The 16,496-nt window shown below is 36.1% G+C and overlaps 1 protein-coding gene across 1 annotated transcript in view; it reads left to right on the top strand.

Annotated features, from left to right (window-relative positions):
- Positions 1-16,496, top strand: part of LOC6046858 (CD151 antigen) — a 96,455-nt gene that overhangs the window by 39,764 nt on the left and 40,195 nt on the right. Inside the window, exon 2 of the mRNA XM_038255651.1 lies at positions 2,865-3,515. Coding sequence (XP_038111579.1) covers positions 3,345-3,515 — 171 coding nt within the window. The 5' untranslated portion in view covers positions 2,865-3,344. The remainder of the gene's footprint in view (positions 1-2,864; positions 3,516-16,496) is intronic.

The raw sequence follows: 16,496 nt of genomic DNA on the forward strand, positions 1-16,496 counted from the left end.
GTTTTTCATTTTTTTAAATTACTGCAAATGTTTTCCACTTTTGAAAAAAACATATTTTTGAAGAGCTGAGAAAATTCTCTATACATTGCTTTTTTGAACTTTTTTGATACGACCTTTCGTTGCTGAGATATTTCCATGCAAAGGTTTAAAAACAGGAAAATTGATATTTTCTTATTCTCAACCAAATGACCCACCATTTTCTAACGGCGATATCTCAGTAAGTAATGGTCCGGTTTACAAAATCTAAATATAAAACATTCGTATTTTTTTAATTTTCCGATCTTTTCGAAAACATTTTTTTTTAAATTTTCAATCAAGACTAACATTTCATAAGGGTGCAATATTGATTGGTTGGCTCTTTTGAAATGTTAATCTTGATTTGAAAATTTTGAAAATATTATGCACTAATTTAAAAAAATGAAAAACTGTCACAATTTTCAAAAAAGTTACCTAAAAATTGCTATAACTTGAAAACGGTGCAATTTATAAAAATTTCAGTAAATTACTTTTTGATTGTAAATTTGATTTTACATCGAAAAATGAAGCTGAAAATTTCAACAATTTTGATTTTTTGACAAAATTAGTATTGATTAAAAAAATCATGATAAAGATTTTTTGCACAACCTGTAAATTTCTGAAAAGTTGGCATTTAATGTCCCCTAAAACATATCAGAAAATAAAAAAGGTGTTTTTTTGCAAATCAAGTTTTAGTGACAGAAAGTTAAAAAAAACAATTTTTTCACCGTGTATCATTTATTCCAGTGTAGTTTTTATCCATACCGACAACTTTGCCGACCCCCAGTGTGCAACAGTTTTATTTTGGGAGCGGCCGTGGCTGACTGGTTACGGTGTTCGCTTTGTAAGCGAATGGTTCTGGGTTCAATTCCCATCTGCTCCCAACGAGAAAGTTAAGAATACATGAATTTGAAATGATGAACGAAAAATCAAAGTCGCTCGAGGCGGGGTTCGATCCCCGGTCCTTTGGATTGGTAAGCCAAAATGCAAACCACTAGGCTATGACGACTTGGTGAGCTTGGACTGGAAATAGGAATACTGTTACAGAGAGCGAGTTGTGGCGCTATAACCACGGCAAATAGTGTCCAGGGCATTCGTGGAAATACAATGTCCCATCCCAGAGGGTTCCGGAGTACCAAACCTTCTTAGCATAGGGGGATGGCGTCGCTATTTTTAGACCACATTTTCCACTTTTTCTCATCGAAACCGACTACTTTATCGACTTCATTTTGCTGGGCGAGATATTACGCCGTCTATTTTTAGACGATGACTCAGCACTTTTACACTCTTTTGCTTAAAAAAACCAGGTGGCAGCACGATGTAACGCCACGTCCCTATGGTGCTCCCAACGAAAAAAAACCAAAAACTCGGAGCGTATGGTGGTGTGTCCCCACGCTTCTTCCTCCCCTGTCGATTGAATTGTGTTGTTGTTCGAACACTCAGTGCTCAAACTCAACCCAATTACGAGTCATCTCTGCGATACGGCTTTACGCAGTAGGCCTGGCCGCTTTAACGCTTGTATTGTTTCAATGCATTCCGATGCAATGGCGCACTACAAATGTTAATAAATGACAAGAAGAGTGCTAGGCGTCATCTAACCTAAGGCACTCTCCAGGATCCCTTCGAAAGATTGGCTGCGCTAGGGTCTGATTAGATTAGATTAGATTAGATTAGATACCGACAACTTTGCCGAAGACACCGAATCGATCAAAAAATTCCTTCAAATGATACAGATTTATGAATTTTCATATATCATTTTTGTATGGTCAGCTGCCAAACTAGTATGGAAAATTATATGGACAAACTTATGGTGCGAAATTGCTGCTTTGGGCTTACCAAAGGCATCAAAAAAGTTTCATCCGGGTTAAAAAATACAAAGATAATCGAATGACCGAAATCTGAGAAAATTGCTCAACTGCTTCTGTTGCTGCGAACTTATCAAGCTGTTCATTCCTTTGCAGATATTAAAGCTACGCCGCACCAACATCATTTTATAATCTAAGCCATTACATATTTCATATCATTGCCGTCATCGGATAACACAGGTGCACAGAAAAAAATCTTACGGAAAATAGAATTTTGAGGTTTTGTAATCGTTAAAATTTTTGAAATATTTTAAATATAATTAATCTTTAAAAAATCGTTAGATAACAGAACTGTAAAAAAATTGTAAACTGTGCACCTTCTGTAACGAACCTCCCACGGGACACCACAGACTGCCTTAAAGACCTCTGGGTTCCGTCTCCGTGGAACACGATCGCGTACGGCCGATAACAACAATAAGCACTTTGTCAAAGACCTGCAAACGTAAAGCTAATTAAGTTTTCCTCCCCTGCCCCGCTTTCGCATTCACATGTACTTCGTTCATACCGAGATCAGATTGGAGATGTTTATGCTTTGCTGCCTACTTTCAGCAGTAACAAAGGAACGAACGGTGGTGAGAGGTCGATTTATGCTACCGCGGCTTTTCGACTTATGCGCTCCGTAATGTTGGGAAGGAAAACGCAGAGAATGCGTGTTCAGCAAGTTGCGAGAACAGAGATTTGACCAGCTCTTTTAATAATGTCTTGGTTGGACATGTGCGTAACGAAAAGGAGGCAAAATTATGCGGTTTGGCAAAGTTTCCAGAAAATTTTACAAAATGTTTGAATTATCAAAAACATTAAAAGAATATGGCATAAACTTAATTTTAAAACAAATCAAGAAAACTCTTTAAAATTATTTCAAAAAATCCAAAAACATGCCTCTACCCTACCACCGCCATCCAAACAAGTCCATTGACCAAATGACCACAGAAGACGCCGAGACAATACTTGCTTTTGTTCTTTTCTCTCCAATTTATTTTCCAGATCAATTCCTGCGTGCCCTCAAAACGACGACGATCCGGACAATTCAAGATCTGCGATCGAGCTCATTTGTGTCACCAATTCGCTCCGGCCATGTCCACCGGAGCGACGAAGAATCGGCCCAGAACGGTCAACCCAGAAGACGACGTCGACGAAGATTGAATTATGCTTGGACATGTGCGTTCGTCCCTTGCACTAATGATGCTGTACGTGCGTCCAATCAATACATTTTAGTCTTCGTTATGATATGAGGAAGGCGAGCACGACGGCCAACATTCGAACTAATTGACCTCGGTCGGAACGGAACAAAGAGTCATGAATCTCGAGGAGGAATATTGGGCACCCTCGGAGTTTTGAGTTTAAAAATTATTGGCCATTTCTTGGGGCCACGGGAGTGAAATTTCGCCGAGCGAGTCATAAATAGAATCATCGGAAGAAGCCGGGAGGGTAACGAAAAGTGTCCTGTAGTGTCCTGGTGAAATTATGGCCAAAAAGAAGAAATCGGCACCGGCACCGCTGGTGGTTCCGACAACCAGCTACGCGTCCCAGAATGGGCACGGAGGCGCCAAGAAAGCTCACAAAACTCGTGACTCGGACTGCTGCAGCATCAATTTCGTTAAATACGTGCTCCATATCTTCAACATCATCTTCTTCGTAAGTACACACCCTCGACGAGGGAGCTTCTGTTTAATTTTTAATTAAGTTTATCGATGAAATATCATAACTTTTCGCCAAGGTCTCGGAGCAATTTTATATTTTTATTTATCATTTTCCGCTCAAGTTTTTCGCGACCCCGGGCACGATTTCCTCAATTTTCTGTCGTAATTATACGAACGTTTCAGCGTCCGTAAGGAGCGTACGGATTTCTTCACCCAAGAGGTCTAAAGTGTCCCTGCTGATGCCAGGTCGGGATGCAGTTGACCCGGACGGTAGTCTAGACATTCCATGTTTTATTTCTGTTCATAAACGGTTACGAGAGCGTGTGGTGCACAACTAGGCGACAAAGAGTGTGACCCTTTGGGTGATATTGTTCATGAAATATTACTACTGTAATTACAAATTATGTGACAGCCAAAAATGGATTAAAAAACTAAGATAACTCATTAATTTGTTATCGAAATATAGCTGCTGTAAACCTTTTAAAAAGTAAAAGCTGAAAATCGATATTTTGTTTTGAAATATTGTACCCTCTGTATTTATTAAAACAAATAAGGCTACAAAATACCTCCAGAAAAATCAAAGTTTTTTTTTCAAATTAACAGTATAATTTTGAGCTGAATTTTGTGTTTGTGTTGGCCATCGGTTTAGTTTTAATTTAGCCAAATTTTATCCTTTCCAAAGGTGTAAGTTGGTCCAAAACAAAAATTATAGAAATGCCATAAATTAGGCCATTGCAATTTTTTTTAAGATTATGTCCCTTGACTGGTCTAGATCAAGGGGGAAGAAAAAAATGAAAAATAAACCACAAGCCATGGTATTAACATTTCAATGGAAAAAATCAACTTGCATTTTAAACCTGTTTTTCAATTATTAGTATTTTTTTTTTCATTTGCAGGCGATTTTGATTTTCGCCAAAAAAAATTTTTTGCGTACTATACAACGGAATTAAAGCCGGGACCGTGGTGTAGGGGTAAGCGTGATTGCCTCTCACCCAGTCGGCCTGGGTTCGATCCCAGACGGTCCCGGTGGCAAATTTTGAGACGAGATTTGTCTGATCACGCCTTCCGTCGGATGGGGAAGTAAATGTTGGTCCCGGTCTAACCTAGAGGTTAGGTCGATAGCTCAGTCCAGGTGTAGGAGTCGTCTCCCTGGGTCCTGCCTCGGTGTAGTCGCTGATAGGCAGTTGGACTAACAATCCAGAGGTCGTCGGTTCGAATCCCGGGGTAGATGGAAGCTTAGGTGTAAAAAGAGGTTTGCAATTGCCTCAACAATCAAACCTTCGAACACCTAGTTTCGAGTAGGAATCTCGCAATCGAGAACGCCAAGGCAATGCTGTAGAGCGAATAATTTGATTTTTTGACAACGGAATTTCACAAAATTTAATTAAAATATTTTTTAACAAGAAATATTTTTTATCGATCACAGACAAACTAAATATGAGTTTGAACGCAGATTTTCAGTTGATTAGACATTCCATTAAAATTTAGATTTTTTCATATATGTATATATATGTGAAATACGTGAAATACAATGTTCACAATACAGCGAGTTTTCGAAAAAAATACAAAAAAATATATTTTTTTATAATATGGGTATCAATTTGAAACACCCAGAACTGGACATCGGCATACGAGAGGATAAAGAGCACGATTCGGTAGTAAAATGGTACTGTGTGCGGACTGAGAGGATAAATCCCGAAATTATCGAGAGTACTTTACTCATGGGTTTATCTTCAAAAAAAGTTCATCTATCAAAAAAAAAAATAAAAGTACTGGTACCGAGACTCGAACCCAAGACCTTCGGCATATTGAACCGTGTCTTTGTCGTATGGGCCGCCATGGTTCGGTGACTAAGTGGCGGTCATTTGTCCATATAAGCCACTCAATAGGATGAACTGTTCCAATGAACGAATGAACACGCGAGAGGACTATACTCTCGCAAAATAGCACTTTCCTCACGTTTCTTTTCCTGAGGACTATCCCCTTGTTCTTTAACTTTGGGTGTACTATAAAATAATCAGGATTTTTTCATTCATGTAGCACGCATTTTTGAAAATAGGAAAAATTTCACAAAATTAAGCCATTGCAAATATTTGCAAATAAACTTCAAAAAATATTTGCAACAGCCTTACGTAGTTTCTAAAATACTAAAAATTCATTTTTTTTTCATGGTTTTTTATACAATGGGTTTCAAATGATCGGGATTCTTTCCATATATTTCAAAAGAAATAACATTTTTTTAAATCACTCAAAATTTTCACAAAACTACGTATTTAAAAAATACCTTTTTTTTGTTTTTTTTTTTTTGCTAACAGAATTCGATTTTGTGATACGCATTTAATAAAAACTGAAATGTTGAGTTTTTTTAAAGTACGTAGTTCTGTGTAAATTTTGAATGTTTCAATACAAAATCTATCGAAATGTATGAAAAAAAAAATCCATTAATTTTATACCCATTTGGAAAAATACAAAATTTAAGTATTATTTTTATTCAAAAAGAAGTGTTGTTTTGTGAAAAAATCAGTATTTCACAACACATATTTTTACTATCGAAATGTAAGAAAAATCCCGACCATTTGATAGCCATATTGTACAAAACATATATATTTTTGTAAAAAAAACGTAATTTTGTGAAAATTTAGAGTATTTCCAAAAAGTTGTGTTATTACTTTCAAATGTATGAAAAAATTCCGATCAAAATCAAAATCCTATAGGGCAGCGAATGACCAAAAAGGTTAAAGCTGCCAGAAATAAATGAATTAAACACAACAACAACAAATCAAAATCCTGAGCAAAATCAAAAATGTTGAGGAATATTTTCGAGAAAAAAATGTTTTTCAAAATGCAAGAAAAATACATGTTTTTGTGAAATTGTTATGTAATTTCTATTTAGAAAACACCATTAATTCTTAAAAACTTCAAAAAAAGTGTTTTTTCGATAACAAACACGTTTTTTTCGGAATTTTGAGTACGCCATCGAATCATTCGTCCAATTTTACATAAAAGTCCAACTAACAACAATTTTAATTTTTAATAAAATACATTTTTTTTAATTCAATTTGAATCTTTCATTTAAATCTAAAAAATGAGCATGAGCATGAGAGACCAGCCATGGTTTCCCCTCCGTTGCTGAACAGAACCGTAATATCCTTCCAGCACTACTGATCATAGGCTTCGACTATCAAGTGGTATTTCCCTTATCAACAGCATGCATGAATGCGCTTAAAAGATAAAACACCATGATTGCCAAAACAAGATCAGTTGCGAATAGGTAACAGTCATTGGCCACCAACGGCGCCCGCCATGTCAGTTTGTAGATCTCGATTTTAAGGGACGGGAATGTTAGTAAGCGCAAGTTGCTACTAGGGCAGCTGATTTACTCTGTGCTTACACCCCACGAGCGAAAGGAACCTGGAACCTTGTTAGTAGGATAGGGTGTTTGGTCTGAATTCATCATAGAAGATGATGATGCGATCCAAAATCATCTTTCATTTTAATCTAAAAAATGATCTATATTTGCAAAAAAAAAAATAAAATAAAAATTTGGCAAAATTTAGCACAGATAATAATAAATCCTTAATCTGAAATTCACTTGAAAAATCTGGCAATCCCAGATTTATCTGGCAACCTGGCAACCCTGGTCACGAGATATACGGACCACGAATTCGTGATCAGGGATTCCCGATTTCGTGTGAGTTGTTAGAGAACTATCCTGATTCATTTTGGCGCAGAAATTCGTCAAATTGAACTAAATACAGAGCATTTTAGAGTGATGATACATTTCTTTTAAAACGATCAACGCTTTATTTTAAAAGGGGGAACTAAGCATAACAACCCTCGAAAACAAAATTCACTTTATTAATTTTATGTGTATACATGTTTGTGAATGTTAAGCGAAAATGAGAAGCAATTTGGATGATTTTTATGAAAACTGGGTGGTTCATTAACCACGTAATTTTCAGACAATGAGTGTCATACTATTATAATGTAACTTTCTCCTTATGAACCTAACAATATGGATGTCAAAAATCATGATTTTGTAGCTCCAACTCCAACTCATAACTGCTTCTTTTTCTTAAATTTGGAAAAATACTTTTTATTGGTTATCAACTTTTTGTGCATTTCACGAACAATATTACGGTCCCGACAGGGCTTCCCAGCCATCATCATCGCCTGGATCGAAAAACGGCGATAACGTCTTTGTTTTGCTCTTCTTGGCTCTAACTACATTTTCAAACACTCTCTCATTGCGTCCGCACCTCACCTCACTTCCAACGAACCGTTGGACACGGCCAATGACTTTTTCCTTTTGTTCGTCCCAAGCGTTTTCCTTTTGCTGATGGGGAAAAACTTTCCTCCTTCGGACAATGACAACAAAATGAGTGGGGGGTAGGGTGTGCGTGTATAACTATGGTAAATGAGGAAAACCGTATAATTGAATCGAATTCATTTACCATCGTCTTGCAAGGAGCTCCACTTGCAAGAAAAGGGTTGTCCGTTCTGCGTCTCAACGATACTGTGACCTCGTTTTTTTCTGACTGCTGGGAAGGAAAAAGGATTGCCAGGAGAAATGTGTCGATTCACTCGGAAAATTACCTCTAATTTCATTACTTTATTGCAGCGATCCTCTTGCAGGCAGAATTTAATTTCCGAGAACAAACAAAACTAGTTTCGCTGAGAATTCCAGAAATTCCACGGAACACGTTACGCTGGTCGCTGGTCTGGTTCATTCACGTGCACTCGTAAAACCTGTCCGTCCAAATATTTACCGCCGGTGTCAGCTTAAGCCTTGTGCAAACATGTATCACTATGTAGCGAGAACGGCTCATACCTGACAAGCCGCGAGCAAACGCAGGATGATGATGGTGATCATAATCGGTCCACACAAAATACAAGCGAGCAAATATACAAGGGCGAGTCGAGCAAGTTGAGAAAACATAAAAAATAATCATTTTCGGTTTGCCGTTGCCTGGCGAGCGGTCCAGGTTCCAGGGAAAGGAAGGGCTGGACGGAATCGGTGGTTATCGTACGATGACACTGAGGGGAAAAAAGTAAACGCAGATAGGGGAAGTACACTGGAGTAAAAAATAGAAGTACCAATTTTTAATAATTTTGAAATTGAAAAGACTCCAAAATTCTTGGAATCTTGGCTTCTTGTTTTTTTTGAATTCTTGGACTCTTGGACTCTTGGACTCTTGGACTCTTGGACCCTTGGACTCTTGGACTCTTGGACTCTTGGACTCTTGGACTCTTGGGCTCTTGGACTCTTGGACTCTTGGACTCTTGGACTCTTGGACTCTTGGACTCTTGGACTCTTGGACTCTTGGACTCTTGGACTCTTGGACTCTTGGACTCTTGGACTCGTGGACTCTTGGACTCTTGGACTCTTGGACTCTTGCACTCTTGGACTCTTGGACTCTTGAACTCTTGGACTCTTGGACTCTCGGACTCTCGGACTCTTGGACTCTTAGACTCTTGGACTCTTGGACTCTTGGACTCTTGGACACTTGGACACTTGGACTCTTGGACTCTTGGACTCTTGGACTCTTGGACTCTTGGACTCTTGGACTCTTGGACTCTTGGACTCTTGAACTCTTGGACTCTTGGACTCTTGGACTCTTGGACTCTTGGACTCTTGGACTCTTGGACTCTTTGACTCTTTGACTCTTGGACTCTTGGACTTTTGGACTCTTGGACTATTAAATTCTTGGAAAATCACAAAATCTCCCAACATTTCTTCCAGTGCACCAACCCCAGAACCCACGCCATCCGTGTATTGTCGCGTGAGAATCAACCAGCAAAGATAAAGTGAGGCCTCCTTTTTTGTTGTTTCCCAAACGCATCATCGTGAACTTGCGCGACTGCGGAAAAACCTTTCCGCCTAATTGAATCGCAAGCGGAATCTTCCGGCCGTGACGACACGACGGACAAAGGCGCTCCGGGAATCGCGCGTTTCATAGAGATTGCGAAACTTGCCTGCAGGTTCTCGACCATGTGTTGGCGCTTCAGATTATGTCGTTCTTTTTTTGTGTTGCTCGGTTTTTGTGACTGGTTTGATGGCGGACATCATGATGATAGTATCTGGAATTCATGATCTAAAAGACACATTGTGTCGCGTTTTTACGCGGAAGAGATTTCTGCAGCGTGATTAGTACAGCTAGGGGGGTCTAAATTGAGAGTATAATATTTAAATTTTCGAAATCCAGAAATTGCTTGTTCACAACATCACAGAATTTTAAATTTATATTTTCTAACTTCGAATAAAACAAGAAGATATTCTTGAATTCATGGTCTTTCCAGGCAAATAGCACATCTGTTCTATTTCTATTTCTACCAAAATCTTTAGCATCGCATTCCGCGATGCTCAAACTGCCGACCAGACTTCGGAAGCATGATTCTCCTCCTGGTCATAGACAGTCTGGTGGCCCTGCGGCTGACGGTTGGCAGGTCCAACGTAAACAAACCAGACCAAGATGCTCATCTTGATTTTTTTTTCTCCCTCCCTCGTTTCAACTCGATTGCACCATCGTTTAGCGCACGATAAAACAACATAGTGTCTTGTTTTACCGCCGGGTTATGCTTTGACCTAGGTCCAAAGTCTGGCTGCACCCGCGCGCCCAAAGCGTTGCTCAGGGTGGGTGGCAGTCAGTGTCGTCTGCTGATTAAATTGCGGCGCATCGATGCGAGACGTCGACAACGTCGTTTGAGGCAAGCAACATCACATCACCGAGATGACATCGAACGACATGGAAGTCGGCCGTTGTCGTCGATAAACAACATCATGTACTTCCCCACCCCCCTGTTGCATGCGATTTTGCTCTCCGGCCCAAAGTTTACGATACTGTTCGCTCAATTCATTCATAACGCATATTAGCGTAAATTAAATATTTATGAATTGCCGGCATTATACCTACCGCGCACTTTGCCAGACCGGGGACCGGGGAAGGAGAGCTTGTAGAGACCAGCATGTTTCGCCCTCTGACGCATCTCAAAAACTCTTTATTGAAACGCCCGGCTTGCATATCTGATGCTGACGGAACAACACTAATGTCGCGGCACTACAACATCGTGCAGATTGCTGTGCGATACACGGCCATGCGATCGGGTTAATCTTAGGGCGATACTTTTTTTTTCTTTTGAACTTAAAATTTATCAAAGATTATAAATCAACCAGGGAAGTTGCTGTCTTCATCTTTCAAAATTGCTACATTGGCGGATTCTATCCTGAATCAATCTGAACAATTAGTCAAACATAACTCTTTGGCTCGTCAAAAACTCAATTACGAAATTTTTGGCACGAAAAAAAGTATAGGTCTTCACTGACATTTTAAAGTTATCGCAGTTATAGTAAAAATAAAAAAAGCTGATTTATTTTCGTTTTGTCATTTTCTCGTTTTTGTACGTGGCGTGTCGCAAGACTCAGTTTTTATATTCAAAAAATCGTATCTTGGGAACGCATGGGCTGATGTCTCCAATTTCTTGATATGTTACGTAAAATTTTCCGAAAATTCCGATAAAAATATTTCCAGATGAGCAATTCTCTACGAAATCGGTCTTTTTTCTTCAATTTTAATTTTTGTATTTTTTAATCCGGCTGAAACTTTTTTGGTGCCTTCGGTATGCCCAAAGAAGCCATTTTGCATCATTAGTTTGTCCATATAATTTTCCATACAAATTCGGCAGCTGTCCATACAAAAATGATGTATGAAAATTCAAAAATCTGTATCTTTTGAAGGAATTTTTGATCGATTTGTGTCTTCGGCAAAGTTGTAGGTATGGATACGGACTACACTGGAAAAATAATACACGGTAAAAAAATTTGGTGATTTTTTATTTAACTTTTATCACTAAAACTTGATTTACAAAAAACACTATTTTTAATTTTTTTATTTTTTGATATGTTTTAGAAGACATAAATGCCAACTTTTCAGAAATTTCAGGTTGTGCAAAAATCACTGACCGAGTTATGAATTTTTAATCAATACTGATTTTTCAAAAATCGAAATTTTGTCGTTTTTCAACTTCATTTTTCGATGTAAAATCAAATTTGCAATCAAAAGTACTTTACTAAAATTTTGATAAAGTGCACCGTTTTCAAGTTATATATTTAAGTGACTTTTTGAAAATAGTCGCAGTTTTCATTTTTAAATTAGTGCACATGTTTGCCCAGTTTTGAAAAAATATTTTTGAAAAGCTGAGAAAATTCTCTATATTTTGCTTATTCGGACTATGTTGATACGACCTTTAGTTGCTGAGATATTGCAATGCAAAGGTTTAAAAACAGGAAAATTGATGTTTTCTAAGTTTCACCCAAACAACCCACCATTTTCTATCGTCAATATCTCAGCAACTAATGGTCCGATTTTCAATGTTAATATATGAAACAATTGTGAAATTTTCCGATCTTTTCGAAAAAAATATTCAAAAAAAAGTTTCATATATTAACATTGAAAATCGGACCATTAGTTGCTGAGATATTGACGATAGAAAATGGTGGGTTGTTTGGGTGAAACTTAGAAAACATCAATTTTCCTGTTTTTAAACCTTTGCATTGCAATATCTCAGCAACTAAAGGTCGTATCAACAAAGTCCAAATAAGCAAAATATAGAGAATTTTCTCAGCTTTTCAAAAATATTTTTTCAAAACTGGGCAAACATGTGCACTAATTTAAAAATGAAAACTGCGACTATTTTCAAAAAGTCACTTAAATATGGCTATAACTTGAAAACGGTGCACTTTATCAAAATTTCAGTAAAGTACTTTTTGATTGCAAATTTGATTTTACATCGAAAATGAAGTTGAAAATTTTACGACCAAAATTTCGATTTTTGAAAAATCAGTATTGATTAAAAATTCATAACTCGGTCAGTGATTTTTGCACAACCTGAAATTTCTGAAAAGTTGGCATTTTATGTCCTCTAAAACATATCAAAAATAAAAAAATTAAAAATAGTGTTTTTTGTAAATCAAGTTTTAGTGATAAAAGTTAAATAAAAAATAACCAAATTTTTTTACCGTGTATTATTTTTTCCAGTGTAGTCCGTATCCATACCTACAACTTTGCCGAAGACACCAAATCGATCAAAAATTCCTTCAAAAGATACAGATTTTTGAATTTTCATACATCATTTTTGTATGGACAGCTGCCGAATTTGTATGGAAAATTATATGGACAAACTAATGATGCAAAATGGCTTCTTTGGGCATACCGAAGGCACCAAAAAAGTTTCAGTCGGATTAAAAAATACAAAAAAAATCGAATGACCGAAATCCTAGAGAACTGCTCAGATATAGGCTCTCTGGTCCAGACACGATCAAAACACCATTTTATTTCATTTTCACTTTTCATTTTCGTCCAAGAGAGCTAAAATCGGTTGAAATGGCACGGAGTTGTGATTATTTGAAAAATGTGGCTTATGCGAAAAGTGACGTACACCGTGCTAGGGTAGTCCTATAGCACGGTGTAGGTCACTCTAACGGCCAAATTGAAAAAAAGGCTCTAATTAATTCGGCCAAGGAACTCACAAAAAAATGACTCGATCGGAAAACTTTTATTTGTTTTATGCTCTTTTCACATGGAATTGCTGTAATCGTGATCTCAGCAATCAGTTGTCCGATCGAAAAAGTCTGAAAATAAAAACGATAGGAAATTGTCTTAGTTTTTTAGGAGATTCATGAAGAAAAATCATGATATATGTTTAAACAAAAAATAATCTGGAACAATGATAATTCGCCTATCCATAATATGAAAACGTAACAATTTTTGCGAAACATGTTTGAAATCATTTTCGATTACTTATTGATAAAATCATTATTTTCAAAAATATAACAGCTTTGGAAACAAATTTTGCTCCACCCTAAAATCTGGCGTAAAAATGCCTTTTTCGTCTACTAAAAGTTAAAATAAAAAAGTACGTGTTTTGGAAACGAACATTTTTGAAAAATAAAAACATAGAAAATTACCATTGCTTTCTACAGTTTTAAACATCATCAAATTTATAACAATCTGCTTTCATAAATTATAAAAGCTTCTAAATAGTTTTAATTTTTGTATAGAGCGACAGTGTTGCCAGTTTTTCAACCATTTAACTTATCGTGTAGAAATTTAAATAACAAATCCACCAATCAATAATGGGAATGTATTTCTGGAAATCATTTTCAACGTGATTTGAGGTAGACAACAACGATATCGTTATCGAGCATCGATTATTTTATCTTCAACAACCTTTTTGTCTATCATCAAAGCTCGATGAAAATCCTTTTACCGATGATGGACTATAACTCATATTCAAAATCTTTCTAAAATCGACTCAATTCATCCAAATTATGTCAAATTTTCAATGCATTCACCAAGAATATATTTTTTGAAAATGTACCGTCAGTGGGGGTGAGATTGGATCAAAGTTTTTTTTTTTACGGATTTTAACATTACCAATGAAACTAAATTCTGTTAAAAGTGTTGAGCAAGGGACATCTTAAGATGACTTTGCTGAAAAAATCTCGTTCTTAGAACTAATCCTGTCATTTTAGCAGCTGTCTAAAGGTGAGGTACGATTTTGGCCAAAAATGACCTCTCGAAAAATCAACTTTTTTAAAAATTTTGATTGAATTAATCATAAAGTGTTTGAAAATCTCTACTTCAAACATTTTAACATGTCAATACGATTCCCTCGAACATGAAACACTGTTTGATGACTTGTTTTTACCATATCTTTGTATTTAGGCATCAATTTAGTTTCATTTGACTCAATGTCACCCCTTCTAAGGGGTGAGATTGCATTAATTTTCAAACGATTGTCATTTAAAGTAGACGCCATCAAATTACACCATATTTTGGGAAAAAGTTAGTAAACTTTCTAAGAACAATTCTACGATAAATGATTTTCGATGCTTTTTACATTGTTTTTGTTAGCTAGAAATTAGAGAGGTTTATCGTTTTTTGACCCATAGTCACCCCCACTGACGGTAGTTAGTATCAAAGTATAAATACCGAAAATACACAAAATACCGTATTTTTCGAAAATATTCAAATTTACATAATTTGCATTATGGGTATCAAAGAAAGTAAAATTCGGTATGCTTTTTCACTTCATTAGATTTTATTAATTACTAAAATTTAAACTAAATACCGTATTTTTTCGAAAATACTTAAATTTAAATTTTTACAAAACACTGTCTTATTCAAATTTTTAAAAATTTTCAAAATTTGCAAAGGAAGCGAAATTTTGAATGCAAATTCAAGTATTTTTGAAAAATGACGATATTTTGTGAAAATTTTAGTTTTCAATAAAAAAAATTTATGAGGTGAAAAAGCATACAATATTTAGATTCGTTTGATGCAATTTTTTACGACATTTTGTGAACAATTTTGATCATTTATACTTTGAAACTTATTCGGTTGCACATATTTTTTTAAGTATTTTATGTCCATCGACTCGGACCAAAGTGGGGGGGGGGGGGGTTAGGGAATCCAAATGAAAAGTTTCAAAATAGAATTAACGAATGCAAAAAAAAAATGTTTTTAAAATAGAATTTACGAGCCATGGTTTAACATTTGAATGAAAAAAGTGTTTAAAAATGTATAATGCATTTTTAAAACCTGTCCAGTTGTTTTGCAATCATTAATTTTCAAAATACCTAAGTATTGATGAAAATTTATTTTTTTTGAAAAGAAAAAGTTTTTGCGATATTGTATATTGGAATTTCATAAAAATTCAAAATATTTTGAATTCAGCCCAATTATGTTGAATGTGATTACGCTGACCAACAAAAAATGACAAAAATGACTGGGCAAGACCAACTCGAGGGGAAGTATGAAGTTTGGGGTCCCCAGAATCACGTGCACTTTGAATTTTTCAAAAATATTTAGACAGGGCCGAACGAATGGTTTATTTCCAAAGTTAGCATGTAGAATAAGGGTGATTCGTCACAGTTGCATACAACCAAAAAATTGCATGCAATATGTGTCATTTTGTTGGTCGGTGTTATGAACGCAGAAAAATTCGTTTTAGATTGTTTTCAGTTGATTTGACTCATATTTTCATGAAAGTTTTAAAGTTTTTGAAAACATATTTTTTCTCAATGATTTTTCGGACCAATTTTGAAGGAGGGTCGACATAAACTTTTAAAAAAAATTTGCATCGTCTTTACTACATTTAAAAAATATATTTGAAGCGAAAACATTGAAAAATTAACACAATTTAGTCATATTCAGTCGATTTTAGAAAAATTTCCAAAATGAGTTATCATCTATTATTGGCGATAAGATGATCATCGATAGAATTATAGAAATTACGATAATCATTATCGTTATCGTTACACGCTAACATTATCAACGATAATTTGCTACAATTTTTTTTATTTATTTTACATTTTAACTGCTCATTACATTACACAAGGTTGCGTGATCTCAAAAATTTTCCAAACTCTGAATTGATTTTCAGAAAAGATTAGGCTTATAATTTTTTCGCTATTTATCCCTCATTACAGAAAAAAATACCCAATCCGTAGTCTGATCCACTCTATTTGAAAAAAAAAAACAGTAAACTCAATTGCCAATCGGCTGGAAAAGCATTCCGACTGCCAACAGCAGTGACTGCGTGGAAGCCTCTTTGGTTGCACTTTTCCATAAAGTGGTGCAAATTAATGCAGCCCGACAGTGATGGATTTGCTAGCGGCCTGGCTATACCATTAAACGATTGTTGTTCCTGCAGCAGTAATATGTGAAGTGTGCCTGGTGACATTTTCCTATCACACACAAACACATGAGGAAGCTGACAGACAGGCAATCAAGATAAATGTTTTAATATTTCAGTAAGGTATCAATGAGAGCCTGTTTGAGAGATGGCGGGGAGATCGATAGGAATACAGGGGGTTTTAACAAGACGATAAACAAACTGACAGGATTATTACGGGTTTATCGAGTTGAAACATCTTGAGTGAACATTGTTTGACTTTGGGAACGCATGAGGGTCT

The sequence above is a fragment of the Culex quinquefasciatus genome, chromosome 2 (assembly GCF_015732765.1).
Source record: "Culex quinquefasciatus strain JHB chromosome 2, VPISU_Cqui_1.0_pri_paternal, whole genome shotgun sequence".
NCBI lineage: Eukaryota > Metazoa > Arthropoda > Insecta > Diptera > Culicidae > Culex > Culex quinquefasciatus.